Genomic DNA, 22,155 nt, shown 5'->3' on the forward strand with positions numbered 1-22,155 from the left:
AGTCCTGCCTGCTGCCACACCTGCATGCGCTTCCTGTGCGGGCAGCCCTGCCTGCTGCCTCACGCTGAGCCCCTGAAGGCCAGCACCAGGCCAGCATCTCTGGTGAGCAGACACACACTGCTTCATGATAGTCCATGGGGTCCCCTGCCACCCATAGCCACTGCATGCACACCTGTCTCTAGCCCCCACCACAGCACAGACAACTTGGGCCAAAATACAATTCACCCAGGGCACCATTTTCCCCTAAGGCAGGCTTTGGTATCAAGGGCTGCTGCCCAGCTGCAAAAAAAGTGATTACAGGCCTACCCAGGAAGACTGGGCCAGCTGAGGAGAATAATTGGCTTTGTCAGGGCCAGAGGAATTTAAAAGCTCACAGGGAAGGAAGCCAAGAGAAAAAGAGGGAAGGCTTCAAGGTGGCAGCACTGAGCCAGGAGGCACTCTCAAGATCTGGGAAAGGACTGCAGGGTACTAGTTAACCCTTTATGTATTCATTTGTTTATGTTGTTGCTGGTGGGGACAAGTTTGTCTCACCGACAAGAAACAGTGCTAGAAACACTGGCAACCCTTTGCAGATCCAAGACTACAACTAGTTACTTTTGGACACCAAGAAAACAGCAAACACCAGGGATGCATAGGTGCAGGTCAAAGATTTAAAACTAAGGATCCAGAGGGGAATGCTGAGCAAAGAACTTAGATGCACCATTTTTGCTTCAGCCTCTGGGCCAGATCCTGATTGCTGTTGCGGGCACATTCAGGATGATCTAAAAATCAGCAGTGTTAGATGGGGGTTCAAAGCCCTCAGCGCAAAGAAAGTCTGGATTGCAGGTCTCCATTTGAGTGCTCAAATTACCAGGCTATTGCAGAAGAAGCAAGCACCATAATTCCTATCTCCTGTTTGAGAGGGAAAGCTGATGCAAGTGCTGCACTTTCCACTGCGCTTAATGCTGCTGCTGGTATCAAACTGGCATTAGGTGTGCTCTGTAGGCTCCTACCAGGCCAAATGAAGGCAAATTCCAGCTCTAGTCTGCACTGCAGTAGAGCATCAGGCAGAAGGTAAGATAGCTGTGTGAACTGGCTCAATTATGAGCATGCCTAGAAGCTTGAGTCTAGGCATCAAGGTATCTAATGAATCTAGCTGCCTCCACAATTCTGTAGCTACTGGAAGAGGTGCTACATGACTTGCTTTTTGCAACTTAAGCAAGTAAAATTCCACTTAAGTCCAGTTTAGATTCCTGTAAGAACTATTAGCATCTAGCCCTATATTCTACTCTCTCTTACTATAATCTCTTTACACTGCAATGCTGTAAGTTGTTACAGAAGTCATCACACAGATCCTCAAAAATTAAAAGACCCGGTTAAGAGCCAGAGGGGACTTATTAAGCACACTTTAAGGATAAAGTGAAGGAGCCCCCAGCTGACACTTCATGTAGTCAGCCAAATCAAAAAGCTTATAAAAAAGCCCATATGAAATAGTCCCAAAATTCAGACGTGCTAATTAATGCACATTGTGATCAGATATTACAATAGTTAAGTGGCCATGGACAAGAGGGAAGTGTGTCAGCTGACTCATGGTAGGTAAACAACATCACTATTTCAAAACAGTACAGACCATATTTTCAAGGATGGGGATGCACTTCAGCCCATATGAATTCAGTTGACTTTCATATACAATGTCAATAACTCATCACAATTGGACACAAAAGAAATGTACCTACTTCCTCTTCAAGTGAGTAAGTTTTGGTGACAAAGGTTCAAGTCAACTATTTTAAAATGTGGTAACTTATCAATTCAAACAGAACAAAAGTAAGTCTTTCTGTACACTTCCAGTTTACTTAGATGCCATGTTCATTTTCAGAAGAAAGAGAGGCCTAAAAACATTCCATAAGCCCAGAAAAAGCACTAAGCCCTGAAGACTTTAAAGAGGTCTCACCTCTCTTTGGTGAAACTATACTTCTGTAGACCGAAGACAGGAAATTCAGATTTAACCTACCTGTGAAATAGTCTGAAATAAACAGGCGCAATGTGAGCAGAGGAATCAGGTGTACTCAGTGACCCTTGGCTGAAAAAGCAATTTAACAAATTGTTTTGTACAAGGAACAAGTGTGCACTGGGCTTCCAACACACTAGTTACTCATTTGCTCATGCTGCCTCTGTACTGTATTCTGAAGTAAAAACAAGATCATCCAAGTTACGTTCTCTATAATCAAATATGAAGTTTTGAAGAAATCCTCCACCACTTACTCAAGTACAACTCTTTTTTTCTTAGAAAATACAGAAGACTTTCCAACAGATTGCTAGAAAAGATTGCTTTTGGATTTAGAAAACAAAAGGACATTTTCCAACAGGGTTTTTTTTTTTGTTTTGTTTTTTGTTTTTTAAGATACGGAAGACATTACTTGGGAACGGGGATTCAGTGGTTTAGTTGTGAACTGGAATTTAAAGTTTGTGATCTCACAATAATCTGGATGACGTGGTTTTAAGGAGTACCTGACTAAAAGAAAGGGGTTATATTTCTATCACGTTCATGTTCAGTATAAAAAAAATGCTTTATTTTGAACAAATTATCTCCATTTGGTGTTACAGGCTTAAAATACATCATATTCATGGGCAAGCAGCATTTCACAGAATAATCAGATAAGCCTAATACAAATAAAGAGGAAGCCACTTGGGATTATCAGTCTTAATTGGTCTAGTCAGACTTCAGGAGGTCCTGTATGCTGTCACTTATTTGAGGTCAAAGAAATCCATAAATTAACATTTCTGTTCAACAGAAGAGAACCTGACATTTGCAAGTATGAGAAATGGGTGTCTTTGGAAAAAAAAAAAAATCTTATTCTAGGCTTTGAAGATGTGGGAAAGGTAGGCTGGGATAAAGTAACCTCTCTTTTAATTATTAAACCTCATTGGCAGCTTTAGATGGCTTGTGTAAATAATCAGCAAATGTACCTTTTGAAAACTTGCATTCAAAGTTTTACCACTAACAGGCAGTATTAGATTAATTGGAAGGCTTGACTAAAGACTGAGTGTATTGCATAAGTATTTTGTACTTATATACACAATATATAGTTCTATAATACTTGTATTTTGGTAGTTCAGCAATGCCCATACTATGCTAGACACTGCATATGTAGAGGAAGATTTTGCTGGACATTGAACTGTACCTAGAGAAGCACAAGTGCAATACTGAATCTCACTGAACGTGGGAATACATTAATGCTTTGTCCAACTTAGAGGCCAATGAAGGACTGTGTTAATAACTTGGTTTCAGTCTGTATCAATATTACCACTGAGGTCTTTCAGGCAGTGTGGAAGCCCTTCAAATGAAAGGAAGCTAGGATCTGATTTTCAATGTGCTTAAAAGCATAATTTAAATAATGAAGATATCTTTATATATCATATTAAAGATTCTGTTGCTTTTAAGGCATTAGTCTTAAAAAAACCAAACCCCCAAAACAAAAAAACCTTCAAAATCTAGTTAGTGGAAGCATTCAGCACAGGGCTAGGTTTAACTTGCATTCCGAGCTGGCCCAAAAGTTTATTTAGAAGTCAAGATTCTTAGTTCCCTCTGTCACTATTATTGAACTAGTTTCTAGTCCACAATGCCAAGTTCAAGCAAATTAAATCAACTCTTTAGGCTCAGGTTTTGGAGCTAACAAAATAAGAACTAAATGTGAATAGTCACTATAACCATGCTTCCATATTTATTACACTTTAAAAGAGCTGTTCCTCAAATTTTTAAACACATGTTTTTGGCAGTTTCAAGACAACCTACAAACACCAGTAAGAGTGTTTCCTCCTTTCTGAGAGCTATATAGTTAAATTGGGTATTTCTTCAGATTCCTACAGATCAAACTTTTATACTCGTTTTTTAACTGCTACATAAGCAGACAAGAATTCAATTTTGGCTAGGCAGCTTGCAAAGTCAGCTAACTGCAAAAGTTATTTAGCTTTTAGTATGTGCCAGCATCCTTGGTTATAGTTCTAAAGCCTTTAAGAGACACTAAATGACAAAATACATATTCTACATGCCGTATCAATTTATAAGAATGTTTTACAATTGCAATGAAAAAACAGCTTAGACTTGCAATTAAAACTGCTCTTTCTGGGTGCATCTACACATGCACCTTATTTTGCAGAGTTGACTAATTAGTGCTACAGTAAAGCATCACCATCTACACGTGCGCTGGTATTAGGGTGTAGTAGATTAACTCTGCTATAAGACAGTACTGTTGGGGACAGCACTTCCTTAGAGCAGAGTACTTAATTCTGCAAAAATGCATGTGTAGATGGTGACAGAGGCTGGGTAGGGCACAAGGGTGCAGGGTCTGCCTGCTGTCTAGCTCCACACTTTAGTACTCTCATGCCACTGGTCAGCCCTGACACTGTCACAGCCGCCCAGGGCTGACTCCTTGTGCCCTGTCACCTCAGAGCTGTTACCAAGCACACATGGAGATACCTGCTCCTAGGAGCAGCTGATTCCTGCATAAACTGAGCCAGAGTTTAATCACATCGTCTTAATAGCATGTGTAGACACACCCTTTGTCCATTAACTTGCTGTGCTATAAATGCAATAGGTAGGACAAACGCTTTGAATCCATTTCAGGCATCTTGGAGGTGACAAAGGAGTTACAGAAGAGACACTACTTTAAACTGGTGTCCAACTTACTGATTATCAAACAGTTAATGGATCTTGGAGCAAAAGACAGCTTCAATTCTTGAATTTTTCTTCTTAGATATCCTTATCCAGAAATTACCCTGCTGCATTCTGGCATCATAACATGCTGACTTACTAGAGGACACTTCATAATTTTAAAGTTACACACTACACTAGATACATTTTCTTTCTAAGCTATTATCCAAGAAGTGTGTGTGTACGTATGTATAGAATCCCGAGTAAAATTTAACTATGAATTCTGGCAAAGCCAAGAGTAGTAACTCAGCTACTCTGCAGTGCTTAGAGAATAGGCTTTAGATTTTACACCAAAGAACTGGATTTATTGTAAATGCCACAGTCACAGTGATAGACAGTGCACAGACTTCTAGTAACAAACAAACATACATATTTTGTAACTAAGCATTTCTATTGGGTAAATAAAAGCACTTCGCACAGCCTTCCTTTAAATGTGCCTAAACTAACCTAAATAAGCAGACAGCATAGCAGAAAAGGAAAATTTAGGTGGGTAACTTTCTTAAGCAGTATATTTGTCCCCCCATGTATATAATTTATATTATATACATGCATTTTCATTAACAGTTCAATTCATACCTGAATGACTGGCACACCTCTAATACAATTGCCACCTTTTAACTCAAGCATAGTTAATTCCAGGTATTTGTCAAGATAGAGGAATGACAGTTAAAAAGACTTCCCCCACAAGAAACAAGTTACACAAAGAATACTGTATCACTACAAGTTTTTATTCAGAAGCCCTTCTTTAAAAAAAATCTCATTACGAACTTGTTTGGTCAAACTACACCACTTTCTAGCAGACATACAGTAAAAATGGCATGGCTCAGAATCGACCAGATCTTTCACGGTCTCTTGACCGCCTCCTATCACGTTCCCGTCCTCCACCTCCTCCTCCGCCGCCACCACCACCGCCACCACGACCACGATCTCTGGATCTAGAACGACGTTCACGGGACCTTGACCTGGATCTATGCCTTCAAAAAAGTTGTAATACATAAATGTTTCACCACATTCAATACGACAGTAACATCCTACAGAGAACTCAAAGATCAACTAAAGCAGTAATAAGATAGCACTCAGGCAGGTGTGGTCTGCAAGACCACAGAAAGAAGTTCAATTGCAAGAGTCCACATGTGTAATGAAGACTGCTGTCAACTATTAGATATGGGGTAACCAACTTATGGCATGCATGCCACAAGTGGCACAGGCAGCTGCTTGGTGTTTAGCATGAGGCCCAAGCACCTCCATTCCATCAGGCCAGCCCGGGGTGCAAACTATCAGGTACATCTTTGAGGGGGCAAGGATGAGGATGGCACTCAGGAAGGGTCGGGGCACACCTATCAAAGGCTGGCAAACACTGGTAGATTTCTTGTCCAAATGGCGAGCAAAAGGCTCAGTGACAGCAAGATTCCTCCCTTTAACTGTACTAGTACGTAACAGGTTGTAGTAGTGAGAAAAGGGAAAATCTTTACAGCCATCAGCAGGTTTTCCTGAACACAGCAAATCTACAGCCCTTTTGAAATAATTTTCATTTAACATATTAGACATCTCAGAAAGAATTAACCAGTCAATTCCTCTATTTCATACGCATACATTTCTTTGTTTACATGTATGCTGGAAATTCCTGTTTACAAGAGGCAGCCCAGATTTAAAAGGCCTCATTTTTTAAAATTAAAAAAAGTGAGGATTTTCTGTATCAATTTCTACAGTAGCAATGTACCCGAGTAACTAGCACATAGCCACTTCCTCTCCAGCCTTTACTTTCTCTACCACAGAGGAAGTCAAACAATGAGTTCTATCACCACAGAGAATGCAGATCTATGGACCCATGTTTCTTAGGGGCAGGAAGTGCACAGGTCACAAATATAGTAGGAAAAAAAGTTTTAAACCAACCAAAATATAAAAACCATGCATTCAAAGCTTTCAAGGGTATGCTATTTTATTTCGAAGTATGGTTCAGGGCTAACATAAGAACTTATATTCTGCGTTCACCCCAACTGCTAAACTTGCCAAGTTTATTATCGTAGAGGAGTTCAGTGATCAATGTGAGGAAGACTGGTTCTGCTGTGATACAGGAGAAACTGGTGCCTTAAAAAGAAGGCATGCTTGTAGGAGGCAGAAAATGAAAGAAGTGCTCTGTGTTGACCATTTACTTTATTGCCCTTTGATTCTGAGATGTTTGGTACAAGCTTCAGTCCCCTTATGGCTGAACTATTTGCATGATCCATTTAAAGTCCAATTCACAAACTCAAAAGGGAACAGGTTCCAAACCGTGCTTCCTTATAGCACAGCTCATTGCTAGTATGGGTCAACTTGGGTTTCACAGATGATTTATTTGCAACCTAAGATAAGTAAAGTGGGGAAGGGAGGGAAGAACATCAAATTGCTGTTTGTGCTAACAGAGGTAGAAACTGGGATACTGGGGAACTGCTACATTCCAAGGCCAAATACAGACAAGTGAAAGTTCTCACTGCAGGAAGAGTGTTTGGCAAAGGGAAAAGAGGTCAAGATTCAGAAAAAAGTGACAATATGGCTCCTAAATTGATAACATTTTGACGTTTTATTTTAAAAGGTTCTTAGCGTAAATGTCGAAGCCGATACAGACATTAGCCTGCAATCTCAGATGGACTCGTATTTAACTGGGGAATTCTCATTAAAGCAGTTACTCAACTTTTTTTTTTTTGCACAAACGATACAATGTATACTTTTTGCAAAGCACTTTCTAATCCCTAAAATACTCCAAGACATTGATAGCATTTTTAAACACTAGTTTTGTATATTTGAGGGGAACAAATAAAGTGTCAAATTGGTTGCAGTGGAAATTGAAGTCTTATGAAGAAGATGCATATTGCATTGATAGAAGCAGTATTAAATTGTCCACAAGGTAAACTTACTTCACATTCACCAGTTTATCAGAAGCTTCTTGCCATTCTGTGACGTTCACTTTCCTTTGCCACCTTTACATCAATCATAATAACTTCAGGTGTTTATCAAGACAGTTAAAGAGACTTGCTTCACAAAGATGCAAGTTACACTAAATATTGCATAACTACAATTTTAGTTCAGAAACTATCAATACTAGAACCCTTACCAAAGACAGGAACAGGAATACTAACTGTCATAAGTTTTGTGATGCTAGCATCAACTTGTGGTATGGCTAAATTTCAGGACATCCTTTCCAGTTTCTGCCCACATCCTAAATATAAACTCACAATCAGTTATGTGAAGCGGGAGACTTCCTTTCTAGATCCTCTGATAACACTAGCTTTGGTTCTTTAATTTTGTCATGAAGTAGCAAAAATAGCCAGAATGAAATTTTGAACATCTATGAATAATAGATGACTTTAAGGCATAAATGCAACAGGAGAGCAAGCAAAAGCTTAAATTCTTACGTTAAATCTTATTGTTTTGGTTAAAAATGTTTAGGAAATAAAACAGCTAAATTACTCCCATCGGTTGGAACTTAATTTCAATTACAGATACTCACTTCTTACGACGACGTCCATATAACTCACGTCGCAATTCTCGAGAAATGGGCTTCAAATGCATAAAGTTACAGAAGCCTCCTCGTGTGCACTCTCTGAAACAAAATTAAGAAAAAAAAAGTTAGCACAAAGAAATTCTTTCCTCCTTACACTGTCAATTTTTTGTACTAAATTAATTAGTACAACATTTTGTACCAAGTCTGAGTGGTTATTTAGCCATGTCCACTAATTTTAACTCTCATTTTTAATATCATTTTAACATCTGTTTGGTAAAACATTTCAGCTGGCCAGAAGTGGTAATTCAGCTTGATTGTGATTCACAGGAACTAGCTATGTGCCCCACATCTGAACGAGAACCAAAATTTATGGATACGAAGAGACCAAATGCACATAGATACTACAGTCCATGAACTGCACCGACACTGCATGTCAGTATTACTCTAAGGTTCTCCCCTGCATTTGTTGATTGCTTTGTTTTTCACGCAAGCTATTATGAAAAGAAAGTGTGGGGGGGTATTTTTTTTTACCCCATTTCATATTGACGGCAGCAAGCTTCTCTGAAGTCAGTCACAGGAGAGAGCTCAGCATGAATTGGCTGCCCATTAAACCAGCGGTTGTTCAGGTCAATCACAGCTTTTTCTGCATCCTCTTCACGACGAAACTAAATAAAATAAAGAACCACAATGATTTCTCAAGAGGCTGCACAGAAATAGGTCAGTTATTCCCACTAAATCAATGACCGAGTACCCAGCAGGTCATTCAGAACAAACTAACCACTTGAGAATTTTTTTTTTTTTTTTTAACACCACTAGCCCACTGAAGCAAGTGCAAGTATGATGTGGCTTTTCACTAACTGTTGTTCAAAATGAGCCCAAACAGCCTAAAAAATTCTCTATTCCACATTTTATTTGGCTTTACTTTTAAAGCACTGTAACTCATAAAGACATGAGTGCATTTGATTTAAAGAGCAAACAATATTAAGTAAACAGGCAAAAGGTCTGACAATCTTCCCTTCCCAGATAAGTATTAATTTACATGATTTTGCGGAATACTAATATTCAAGACACTAGTCTAGCAAGTATGCCACATACTGCCTCATTCAGATGCCTGAAAGTTACTGTCTACAAACATGAAATCAGCTTAAGGATATTTGATAACTAGGGCTCAAATCAGCTATCCCCCAAGCTTTAAGGTTTATTAAAAACTTCTAAGCACACAAGTTTGGGATCATCCAAGTCAGGGGTGGGAAATTATTTGGGCCCATGTACCACATAGGCAGTTCTGGGGAGCTGCTGTGGGCTGGTCAGCACCCCCTCTCCTGCTCTGGAGCCCACATACGTTGTGGCTCCTCCCCACCACTGCCAACAGCGCACAGCCCCAGCCCTGACCCTGGCCTGCTCTGCCTTTCTAGGCAGCCCAGGCTGCAGTGGTGGCTCCTTCTGGCTGCCATTGCCACTGGCCCTAGCCCTGGAGTATTGGTGGGGACCCACACACAAAGCCCTGACCCCAGCCCACCCAGCTCCTGCTCCAGACTTGGCCCAGAGCGGACTAGCTGGAATCTGCATGCACGGCCCTGACCTGGCCTGCCATGTGCCTACTCTGGACCACCCAGCCATGCTGAGCAGCAGCCAAGAAGCAGCATGGGGGAAACCTCCCACCCCACCACTGCCAGGCCCTTCTTGCTGAAGCTGCAAAAACCCATGCCCAGGCTGCCTTGCTACTCCTCTCCGCCACCTCTGGCTTGCCTGGCAGGGCAGCAGTGCCAGTGCAAAAGCGCTGCAGAGCAGCCCAAAAGCAGGCTCAGGGTGGCTGCAGCAAGAAGGGCCTAGCAGCAGCTAAGGGGAGGGCTGTCTTTCCCCCACACCCAGCAGCAACTTCTGCTGCCATCACCGCCGTTGCTGCTCAGCATGGGCAGGTGAGTATGGAGCAGGTGCGGGGTGGGACAGGGCTTTGTGCACATGCTCTGGGTGATCTGAAGCTGGGCTGCTCTGCTGGAGCGAGTCCGGAATGGACACAGGGCAGGCCAGGGTCGGGGCTCTGTACATGGGTCCCTGCCAGTACCACAGGGCTGGGGCCAACGGCAGCAGCAGCTGGAAGGAGCCATTGCCACCTGGGCTGCCTAGAAAGGCAGTCCAAATGCAGAGCCACTCCACCCCACCCTGCTGCATAACCAGAGGGCAGCAGGAAGTGCTGTGGGCCAGACTGCAGGTGGGCAGGGCGGGACCAAGGGACCCACTGGGGTCTGGACAAAGTCCCTCCTGTAGACCATATTTTGCCCACCCCTGAACTAAATATTTCTACATTTCAGTATTTGTAACACTGCCAAGGATGAAAAAGCAGGAAGCAGGCATATGATTTTTTGTAATTAATCAAACTACCCACAAGAGCACACAAAACATCACTCTCCCTACTCATGAAAAAGGGTGTTTGTGCCTAAAAGCTTGCAAAGAATAGTTTTTCAACTATTTTGTTTGTCTAACAAAAGAGATCACATTTACCCAAAGAATTCTGTCTGCCTACATCCTTACACCAACATGGCTACAATTAACAACCCTAAAGGTTAAGGGTAGCACCGAAAATTTGGGACACATTGAACACAGCCACCCTCATATTCAAGTAGCAATGGTGACTATCCAGCATTCGTGTTTTAAAAAAAACATTAGGCTTGTACAAATACTGTTCATTTGTATGCTAAACAAAGAGATGACAGTTTGAATAGAGGCAACCACCATTATATGTGTAAATTAGCTTTATGCCCAGGCTGAGCAAGGTGAAAAGACTAAGAAGGTTATTTGCATTCCAATACTCAACTGTTAGCAAGACCAAAAATAATTTTTTTTTCCAAGTAGCTGACAATTAAGCCTGTTTCTAATTTTCAGGTTTATATGGAAATTAGAGAAGTAGAGCTGGAAGGGACTTCGTGGATCACCTAGTTTAACCCCTCTCTTGAGGCAGATCATTCCTATTCAAACCACCCAATACAATCCATGATTTAAACTCTACAGAAGACTACTGTCAACTCTGATGCAACACAGATATAAAATCCTAATCTGCTGCATGTAGAATAGGTGAACCATAGCAGCTAAGTGGATTTGTCCAGCAATTACCATTTAACTGCAAATTTCTTAAGTTACTTTTACAGTACACACTTCTGGCAACTATATTCATTATAACAGGAAAAGGAGAAAATGGTCTTGTTTTCATAAGCAAAATTATTTTAAGAGTGCATTCTTTTTAAACTTTCTTCTATACCCCATAACATTTGCCTTTCCATTTTCCCTGGTTTGGATTCTAACTTCAACACATCACCAGACTGTAAAGTTATATGCTTTCATTAGAATGCTATCATGCTTTTGCAAATGTTAACTGTATGCATTAAAGAAAATCAGAATTCATGATATCTGTGGAGTTCCTGTGTCCTACCTTGACATACACATTTCCAACTAGATGGTCTCCAAGGTTATCACAAACATTCATCTCCTCAACTTCACCATACTTCTCTTCCATTTCTGTGAAGACCTCCTAAATACAGAAGAACCGATTGAAAAAAATCTTGTGCAAGTTAAATAACTTCTCCGCATAAAAAGACAGATGATTAATGCCAAGTAGGAAAAACAGTTCTCTCTCTACATGCCTGTTGCATGGTTTTCTAGACATGCCTAGGCAACATCTAGCACACAGTGGCTATTACTTGGATAAAATAATGAACCATAAAAATTGTTCTTTTTTTGTATTTGGGAAACGTATCAGTGTTTTGGACTGCTCAAACGCACGTAACTTTAAGAAAGTAAAGTCGATCTGATGTTTCAGTCCACTTCATTTCCAAATTTATTCACCAAGACTGAAGTATATTTTGACGTCACATAGGTATAGGTGAACAAAGGGAATTATATTCTAGTCATCCATTAAGAACAGGTTCTTGGAACAAAATACTCTAGACCCCAGAGCCTTTGCAGGATTAGGTTCTCAATCCCCCTATTGAAGGTGAGGGGTTCATGAACAAATCAGGAGTATAATAAAGCTGCAGCTGTTTGGGGTTTTTGTTGTTGTTTTTAGTCTCAGACTGAAAGTTTACATTTTTGTTCACATCCCCCCCGCTTCCTCTGCAATAGGCATTGCCACAAACTACTCACTTTTGCAACATCAAGACTGTCTAAAGATTATGATTTATTTTAATCAGTAAGTTAACATACCTCAAAGAATTCATCATAATGTTCCTGCATCTCAACATCGCTCACAGCACCTGCAAATACCAAGTGTCATATTGATTAGAATGCATATTTTAAGTGATGAAAGGATTCTGAACATACTATACAATAAAACTTAAGAGAAACCAGAAGAAGCCATCTACTGGAGCATAACAGATGCCATGTAGCATGTAGCTAACCATTAGGAATATTAAGCATAATTGTGAGCAGCCTTGAGTCCCAAAAGAAATAGCTCAAAACGTAATATTAATATGGTCCAATCAAGACAAGTTTTAATCAGCATCTAATTGATAAACTCAGAATTTAAAGGGAAAGGACTTTGAAATATTACTCTGGTTAACAGTAGATTCCCACCCTCAATGATTTTACCTAAACTTAAGGCAAGTGATTTGTCATATTAACTGTTTTAAGGCATTACAATTAAGAATTTTCTTCCTACAGGAAGAGTTCATTTTAAGTTCTTCATTCCTTCAGTAGAAATACACTGAAGTTTAGGGAGAAACTGATGCGATTAAAACTGCAGCCTATCATTATCCAAAGAATGTGTTTAGAGCAGTTCCCAAAGTGATGCACTTTTCTCATGCCCTCAGTAAAGTGTGAAGCTATATGCTTTGGAACAGAAAGTATTTTTTCATTTAATTTTAACGCCAATTTGTTTTTCATAATATTGCAGAAGTCTTTTAGCACAACAGAAGCTAGCCACATAGGCATTTTAGATATTTTTTATGCTCCTTTGCAGGTGAATTTCTTCTTACCTGCTGCTACAGAAACTGATGTAAGTTAAGTTTTGCTGATTTTTTTTTCCAAAGCATTATGACTAGCAAAACAAATTACAGTCAATATTTCCAGTCCTATGGCATTTTATTATACATTTAAAAGCCATATACATTAAAAGCTAAACTGATTGTTTCCATCAGTTAAGCAGCTTAATTAAGATTAAGGGAATTTTAAAAGAGGTCCTGCATTTAAAACTTAAAGATGGATGCTTTTTATAAAATTAAAAAGTACCCCAATCAAGTAGTTCAGGCTCAAGACATTTAATCAATTTCCGAATTCAAAAGCAATTTTTAAGAGTCCTTTGGTTATGCAGGAATGCACAACAACCCCATTTAGTCAATATTCACTACAGTTTAATAGCTAACCATATTCCAAGGGCTGTGCCAACAATGATGATAGCATACTACCACCTAGTTCGTTTTGTTTTAAAAAACATCAGGTTCCATAGGGAAAAAAAAAAGAGGGCATAATCAAGGGCATAATAAAATGTTTACAAAGTGGGAAATTGCTAAAATCTAGTACGGAGATCTCATTGTCAATTTAAGAGGCTATAAAACAGAAATACATGTCAAAAGTACTTGAGTGTTTTTCTAAGGTGGGAAGGGTACACATCATACACAAGACTTTACAAACATTCAAGAGCCAGGACTACCAGCCTCTCACCCTTGAGAAGCCCATCTATCAATTAAATCAGTCAAAAAACTATTACTGGTAAAAACTAAGGTTAATCCTTTACGACGACAATGAAAAGGAATACAGTCAAGCAACAATATAAGCATTAAAATATCTACCCAGGTTATCCGTTATAAATACATGCATTGTTTAGAACAGGGATAACATTCACAAGCCTGGGGAAAAGAGGGTTTCAGCAAACCCACTGATAACAGGGCTATAGCTGTACCACATCAGGTACAGTTAGGCTCTGCTAAGTAATTACCCATTTATCAAGATTTTAAAAAGCTAAAGTTTGATACCAACATTTAAATGCTAGTTTGGATAATGTTTACTTCAATTAAAGACTTTTGCAGAGTCTGGGCAAATATAATCTAAACAGCTCCACAGCAGGCCAAACTTTGACTTTGAGCAAATTAGTTACCAGCTCACTGAGAATTTAGCTGATGTGTAGGAAATACCCAATATCCATCCATAGGTTCTTAACAGTATACAAACACCACCTCACTGCTAGAATGAAAGGCCCAGAGGCCAATAATACTAAGGCTATACAAACAAGTAACTTATTCCATTTTTAAACAAATGCCCAGTTTGATAACTGTAACACTATAAGTATTTAAGTGCCCTTTAACAGGGGCAGTAATTTTGTTTCAAGAAGAGTGGTGCTTATTCTACAAGACATTCATTTTGCAAATCATAGTGCCCATTCTGAAATGGGTCTGATTTCACAAAATGCCCAAGTATACGCTGGTAACTAATCTGAACTAGTCTAGGATTCAACGGTTAAAGGAATAGCTAAACAAAACTATTACCACACAGACAATGTCCAATTCATAACAAGGTAAGAGTTAGAAAAATACCACCCGTTCTTTTTAATTCTAAAGCTCGTGTCTTATTTTAGTGTAACTGATCAATTACGATACATTAGGAAGCACAGATTGACAATTATTAATGTCATTTCAGTTTACTTTTTGCCCATTTCCTACTTCTAGTAAAATCAGGAAATAATTTCCTAACACTACCCAAACAGCTTCCTTTCCTTAAGTGTACTCTTTATATTTTTCCTACTATATAGATATGCAACTCAGTAACTTGCTTTGAAAATTCAAATTCCAGAAGTCTTAAACATCTACCTAGCTAAAAGGACAACTACCCAAGAGTAGCTTTCAGCAGTCTAAATGCACCTTCCAAAGTAATCACTAAATGGAAGCTGCATCATTAGCCTAAGAAAATTTTTTGCATGCAATCTGAAAAGTTCCAAATTCAACTGCTTTTAATATGAATATAGGGTGGCTAACATGTTCAGAATGAAATTAGTGTAGTCTGTCCTACTTTTTGGACAGTAGAGTCTAATGCATTAGCATAAAACATACAGCAAAACATTTCTAGGATGCAAGTGGCAGGGAGGAAGGAGGGAAGGAGAGAGCAGTAGATAAAAACTGCTCTATAGGGGATACCATTTTGACCACTTTTTGTTTTAAAGCATGAGTATCCAAATTCTCCTCAGAAACAAGTTCTTGTGGAGGTGAGGACAAAAAAAAAAACAAACAAAAAACAAAAAATGTTTGATACATTATGAAATGTGGTCAGTTTGATCCGTTAAAACTAAAATGGTAGACCAGCTTAAGTCGACACTGAGCTCTGACAATCAAGCCCAGGGAACCAGTGAAGGAACTAGTATGAACTTACAGCGCAAACCGTCAGCAGACTGGGAAGAGTTTTGAGGGTTACGGTAAATGTTCAAGAGGGCAATGGTCTGAAATACAAAACGCAACAACTTTATATTATGGAAAATAAATTTAACACGAAACTGGTTTCCTTTAGGTGATCGCTTTAGTCGAGTTCCAGGGCTGAAAGAGAGGTAGTTATAATCTCCTAAGAGGGAGACTTTTCCCTTAGCTGGTGGCCTTTCTGTATAAACCTAACGCTGTAAAGCAATAGAGATCTCATACTCCATTATTGTATTTTTAAAATTAAAAATATCTTTGCTCACCAATGTCATCATGAAGGAGTTAAGATAGGGTTGCACAAAAATATTTATATAATCAATGTCATCAAAATGTCACAGCAACAGCTATTATATGCAAGGTTTTAGGCATAATCATTTGTTTGAATCTGGCTTTATTCAATATTTTAATTTTTTTTAGAAACATCACAACCCACAAAATACATTGAAATAGAATAGGCTCTGTTCTATAATACAATAATTAGAGCACAATATGAAATCTCCATTCAAATTAAAAAGTGAAATAAAACCTGTAATTCTGGGCAACTTACCGTACATAATACATATACCTATGTTTTCATAGCATATCAAGAACTTGAGAAATGCCTGCAGTTTAATTACTTAAACAAAATTAGAATGCAACACTCAATGACAAGGTTTTAACAGCACATCAACAAATTTTGAACTGAGAAGTCCAACTTGTTTACTCTCTTTAAAACAGACTTGTTGCACTCTAATTGCATACATTTAACAAGTTCTTGATATGTGTGCAAGAAGAGTTCCATCACTTGTCCTGTTTGCAACAGCTTTATGTCAGCAGCTCAGAAGTCAACATTGTTTTCTCAATTAGGAGTGGGCTCTTTAACACCATTCTTTAAAAAAATTTCTCCAACTGTGGGACTTACAGTGTGAGCCGTCAGCCGTCTGTGCACTGTTTTGGGGGTTACGATAGATGTTTTGAATCAAGATGGTCTGCGGGGAAAAAAAATAAAAAGGGGAATTCTACTGGCTGCTGTGCATATAACAGACAATTGCAAAGAGACAACTTGTTTGCAAACAGCTAAAAATAAAATTTTATTCACAAGATTCCCTTTTTTATTTGTGGAATATCTTCTGAAATAGCATCTCAACCATCATATTATGAAAACAGTTAAATTAACCACCAAGAAAGAGCTGTGTACATTTTTTCTAGTGAAGTTTCCCAAAGACAAGATTTGGTAGTGATTATTTGACGATGAGTTCATGACAGCCACAAAACATCTTGAATAAAAGATGTTGTTATATATTTTCTTGAACTTTGATTTTGCCAGATTTGTTACCATGGGCCTAGAAAAAAGTTGTAGTCTGTAACACATGCGCAATATTGCATACAATACCTTAAATGCTTAAAATATTTTCTCAGACACCATCAAGCTATACCATTTTGCTTCAACAAGCATTTTCTTGGTGGATTCTCTGTTTATATAATATAATAGTTTAAAAAATGTCCACGTTTTCCGATCCTTCAATTAAGGACAATATCCTTCTAGCCCTTCTGCTTTTACTTGAAGAATTAGACCAGGCAGACTTGAAACCTTACATTTGTACCGTTCTTCTTAAAATCAAGTTGTCTGAAAAAACAAACCATGTTTAAGTTAGTAAACTAACATTACATAAAATTCCAATGTCCACATCACTGTACGTAGCTCAAAAAGATTTAGTCAATTACTTTAAAGCGCAAGTTTACAATTAAAATTAGCATGACTTTTCATCCCCAAATTAATTTTACTAAGGCAGTAAAAAATTATTATTTAAAACATGGAGCCAGCAACCTATGTATGGTGGTCCTACAATATGATAAGGGACATGCTAGGTGATGGCTATAAACTTTCCGAGTCATAGAGACTATGTTGCTGCTCACTTGCCAACATTTCTCAATGCCACCCAGTGGTAAGAATATATACTGTCATAATTAAATTGTACACTGATTTTATCAACACGGCACTCCCAAAACAATGTCTGCACAATGAGCACCCCATTAGTAAAATCTGTTCATCTATTTTCTATCACAGCTGATTTCTATTACCTCCATAAATAACTAATTCCAAAAAACAGATCAACTGCAACTGTCAGATTCATTACCAGCATCACAATCTAGCATGTCTGCAAAGTGCAGCACTACAGACACAGGTCAGTGATGCCACTAAAAAACTGTAACAAGCCCAGCAATCCACTTAACTGCCATTCCTTTTTATCACTTCCAGCAAAAGGAAATCTCTTATCAGCACAGAAAAACTGATTTTGCTGGTAAAAAAGAGGCTCTGCAAACTTATTTAGAGACCCAACATGGAAGGTAACTATCTATTTCTAAAATTACGTGACAGGAAGTCAGGGGCAGAGTTGGAAATTAAGTCCAGGTCTCTAAATAGGCTGGCATATTAGCCTCAGTAAATAAAACAAATAATTTAAGTCTCTCAGATGATACTACAGTAAAAGCTGTGTTAACCAGCACCTTACAAGCCGGCATCCTCTATTAACCAGCACGCCAGCTTGTAAGGTAAAAGTGAAACTGGAAGTGCCTACAATGGCACTTCCAGTTTCGCCGAGCCCCCATGGCCCAGGGCAAAGCAGCCTGTGCTGGGTTCACCTCCCTGTCCCTTGGGGCCCATGGGAGGGGCAGCAACACCCCAGACATGGTGGGAGAGGTGGTGGCCTGAACAGGCAAAGATGCCTGTTCGGGCCTCTCAGTTAACTGGCATATTTTGTTATCTGTCACCCATGGAGATTGGGGGGTGCCAGGTAACAAAGCTTTTGCTGTACTTAGTTTAACAAGTTTGCGGGAACAATTTTAAAGCAGCTACTTGAAATGGGAAAACTCTACTTTAACTGAAGTATGGGAAGCAATTCCCCTTTGTCATAGCTGAGGCATATTAGCAGGGGACTCCACTGTTGCATATGCTACATTTATAGGAATAAAGTCAATAAAAATGTTCATATGCACCAAAACAGTTTTGATGAGTATGAAAATTATTTTATTGACTTTAACAAATACAGGAGAATCTTTTGTGTGCTGTGACAATCAGCAGTGATAGAAAACAAAATAGAAAAGCTTAAATAAGAGGTTCAATATATTAATTTTTGCCAGTGTGGAAGAGGTTCTTTGAAAATTGTAGTATTAATAAACGTGCTGTAAAAATAAATAAATACAGATATTTAAGCCCTATTTTGCTGCTAACACTAGTTCAGCCAAGGGCAGGATAGTCTGTATGGTCAACTAGTTTAGGTCCATACACAGGTAGACAGACACTGCTGAGAAACCATTCTTCCACACCCAAAGTGCCGGGCAAGTCCAAGCCGAATGTTTACAGCCTGGGTCAGAGATCAAGAGACAAGGAGGGAACTGTCTCTTTCGTTCATGTCAGAGGAAAGTCCTAATTGGTAAACAAAAAAGAACTTGCGTTCTTTTATTTGGGATTGGTGCCACTGTTTGTGATATAACCAGTTTGGGATGGTTTAAGTGCCTACACATCATCGAGAAGGCACACTCACCTGAAAGTTAGCACTGGTTGGTCTCTACTACAGGCAAGCTTACAACAGCATCGCTTCCTGCAGCCATTAAGGGTGACAGGAGACAATTAGAAATGCTGGGAGAAGAAAATTGGAACACCCCCAGAAAAATCCCATAAAAATTGGGGCCAAAACCAAACTATTTAATTTTGAATGTTATAACTATTATTTTAAAGAAACATATATACAAGTTCTATTAGAAGACACAAACCTGGCTAAATGTTGGCTTATTGTGTAATCGAGAACATCTGTCTCCATGACGACAAGCTCCAATTTTGAAATAAAATGAACAGTTGACTCTGCAACAAACACAAAAGATAATTAGTTGCCTATAAAAAAAATCAAAGTGAGACTACATTAATCTGCAATTAGCAAAACATGCATAGTAGCTTGCAACTTAACCCCGAAGTCCACAATTACTTGTTGAGCAAGTCCAGCAACTGGACTAGCTGACATGCAACCATTCTCCTTTCTCCACCTAGTCCATGAACAGACTGATCAGAACAGCCTAGAACATGGAGATCATCTACAACCTAAGGTTTATTCAGCCCCTTATTGTTGCATTCAGCTCGTTAGTGGGAAAAGACCCTGATCAGCCGGATGATCATTTCTTCATTTCAACACCTACACCAGCCTCCCATGTCTCTTTCTCCTTTCCAATCCTTATATCCCTATTCATCATGCAGTTTCACATTTCCTCTTCCCCTGTCAGCTTCATCCCGTTCCATTTTTTGATCCTAAGGGCTAAAAGATCATCTATTAAATACCTGAAATTTCAAAATGTCAGTACCGAGACTTTAGAATGAATACTTCGAACAAAACTAATAAAGGACAGAGCAAGAAACACATCTTACAGTCATGCTTTCAGAAAGTCTGCAGACTCCACCAGTTAATCAATTTACACCTGAAGGATTATAGCCAGTCAATCTGGAATATAAAAGCCTGGGCTATGTCTACATAAAGAAGCCATAATAATTATAATACAGACATAGTTCAGTGATACTACATCTTACTGTGGACTACAAGAATCAATAGCAAGGTGTTTTATGCCAGTATATTTCCATCTAGTATAACCATAAGGCTTAACCACACTCCTGCCACACACACACCCGCCCACCCACCTGTGGTTCCACTGCCATAACTTTCAAATGTACAGAAGCTTAATTTAAAATGAAAGCTGAGATTGTACAGAATCTGTTAAACCTACATGTGGTGTATGCAGTTAAACCTAAGGGTTGGCAACATATAGCCCATGGGCTGCAAACCTATGGAGCTGGAGAGTTTTGCTTGTGCCTGTGTTCACACCCAGGCCAGGGCAGCACAGCTTCCACCTGTGCCCACACCACTACCATTTCTCCTTGCCCCCTGCCACAACTGGCAAGAGGGCATAGCTTTCAGCTGGTGGGGAGCTATGCCAGGATTAGGCAGCTTGTAGCTGCACCCCTACTTCAGCAGAAAGCAGTGGGAGAGGTGGTGGGAAGGAAGCTGGGAGAAGCAGCAGCACCCATGCTGCAGGCAGGGAACAGGAACTTGAGAAAAGTAAGCAGTAGCAGCAGACATAGCTGCCAGTGGCTTTGCCCTGGCATGGGTGCAAGGACCCCCCCCAACCCAAAATTTGCCACAGAAGCTGGCCAGCCCACATCAGACCTGAGCCAGGTTATTCCAGCCCACAGTTGGGCAAAGGCTGGTGGCTGCTGACCAAGCAGATAAGATCCAGACTATGACAAATACGGCTGATGCCACTGTTTTAACTTAAATCCATAACATGCAATTTTATTCAGAAGGTAAAATGATCCAAGGCCATTCTTTTGCCATTTGAAAAGAAAAAAACAACCTGCAGGGGTATGGAGCCTTGGATATCCTATTATGACAAACTGATGTAAACCTTGTCTTGACTTACGCATGTGTGCACACGCGCGCACGTGGGCAAATCTGTATGTTAGTTTAAACAAGTTCCCTGAACAAAATAAGCAATAGGAACTTGTTTCCAGAACTACCGTATTTCACAGAGTACAAGTCGAGGTTTGAAGTCTAATTATTAACTATTAAAATTCAACCGTGACTTACACACCATATCACCATCCCCTGCAAGCAGCACCAGGTTCAGTGCCCAGCTGATGCAGCCCCATTCCCTGTGAGCAACAATGGTGCAGTCCAGGCAACGCTGCTCATAGGGGATCTGGCTGTGCCAGCAGAGCCCAACTCCAACACTGTTCACAGGGGATGGGGACTCAGTGCTGAGCTGACATGGCCCCATCCCCTGTGAGCATCACTGGCTCGGCAACACCAGTCCTGCTTACAGGGGATGGGGCTATACGAACTGAGCACTGAATCCAGGCCCATCCCCTGCAAGTGATGCTGGGCTTGGCAGTGTCGCTTGCAACAGTTGGCCAGGCTCAGCACTTGGCTGGTGTGGCTCCCCTACAAGCCTGGCACTGCTCACAGGGGACAGGACTGAGCTTGGCGCTTGGTTGGCATGCGCCCATCCCCTGCAAACCTGGCACCACTTACAGGGGATGGGGCCGGGCTCAGTGTTTGGCTGGGGATGCGGTGCTCGTAGGGGACAGGGTTGGGCACAGTGTTTGGCTGGCATGGCCCCATCTCCTGCCGCTTGCAGAGGATGGGGCTGCACCAGACGAGCACCAAACCTGGCCCTGACTTATACACCATGCGTATGAAAACCCTTACCTTTCAAAATTGGAAAGCTGGGGGTTGACCTATACACCATGAAATATAATATATCTACATTAGGCTTTGCTGGGATAGGGACTGCCTCCTCCCTTACTTCTCAAATCCTCAAGATCAGCTGAGAGCAACCCTCTGAAAGGTCCACCTGTGCACCAAATTCATTTAGCAAGACTACGTGGGAAGCTGTTCGTGGTAGTAACTCCTCCGCTTTAGAGGCATCCCCCACTCCTCCACCACTGAAACCCATTAAGAGTCCATAACTGGACATCTTATGCCTGCTATGGGACAGGGAGATCCGGGTGATGGGGATCCCCTACCCTCCATAAATGCTGACCTCGTGAAGGAACACCTTGAGAAGCTGGA

At 40.1% G+C, this 22,155-nt stretch overlaps 1 protein-coding gene and 1 long non-coding RNA gene across 5 annotated transcripts in view; both read right to left on the bottom strand.

Annotated features, from left to right (window-relative positions):
- Positions 1–2,527: 2,527 nt before the first annotated feature.
- U2AF1 (U2 small nuclear RNA auxiliary factor 1) overlaps positions 2,528–22,155 on the bottom strand; it is a 22,402-nt gene continuing 2,774 nt past the window's right edge. Inside the window, exons 2-9 of one of the 4 annotated variants that reach the window (XM_019529014.1) lie at positions 19,316–19,403; positions 16,464–16,530; positions 12,369–12,418; positions 11,599–11,697; positions 8,703–8,836; positions 8,178–8,270; positions 7,585–7,647; positions 2,528–5,664 (exon numbers count right to left, since the gene is read on the bottom strand). In XM_019529014.1, the coding sequence (XP_019384559.1) occupies positions 5,514–5,664; positions 7,585–7,647; positions 8,178–8,270; positions 8,703–8,836; positions 11,599–11,697; positions 12,369–12,418; positions 16,464–16,530; positions 19,316–19,403 (745 nt within the window). In that variant the 3' untranslated portion in view covers positions 2,528–5,513. Of the gene's footprint in view, positions 5,665–7,584; positions 7,648–8,177; positions 8,271–8,702; positions 8,837–11,598; positions 11,698–12,368; positions 12,419–15,521; positions 15,589–16,463; positions 16,531–19,315; positions 19,404–22,155 lie in introns of all 4 variants that reach the window. The other 3 variants (XM_019529013.1, XM_019529016.1, XM_019529015.1) reach the window with 3 other exon arrangements.
- On the bottom strand, positions 6,844–7,578 carry LOC109305865. Its single transcript, XR_002099739.1, has 2 exons — positions 7,456–7,578; positions 6,844–7,419 (listed from the first exon to the last, which is right to left on the bottom strand). It is a non-coding gene; the product is annotated as an uncharacterized LOC109305865 (long non-coding RNA).

Source organism: Crocodylus porosus, unplaced genomic scaffold, assembly GCF_001723895.1.
Source record: "Crocodylus porosus isolate Cpor-Errol unplaced genomic scaffold, CroPor_comp1, whole genome shotgun sequence".
Taxonomy (NCBI): domain Eukaryota; kingdom Metazoa; phylum Chordata; order Crocodylia; family Crocodylidae; genus Crocodylus; species Crocodylus porosus.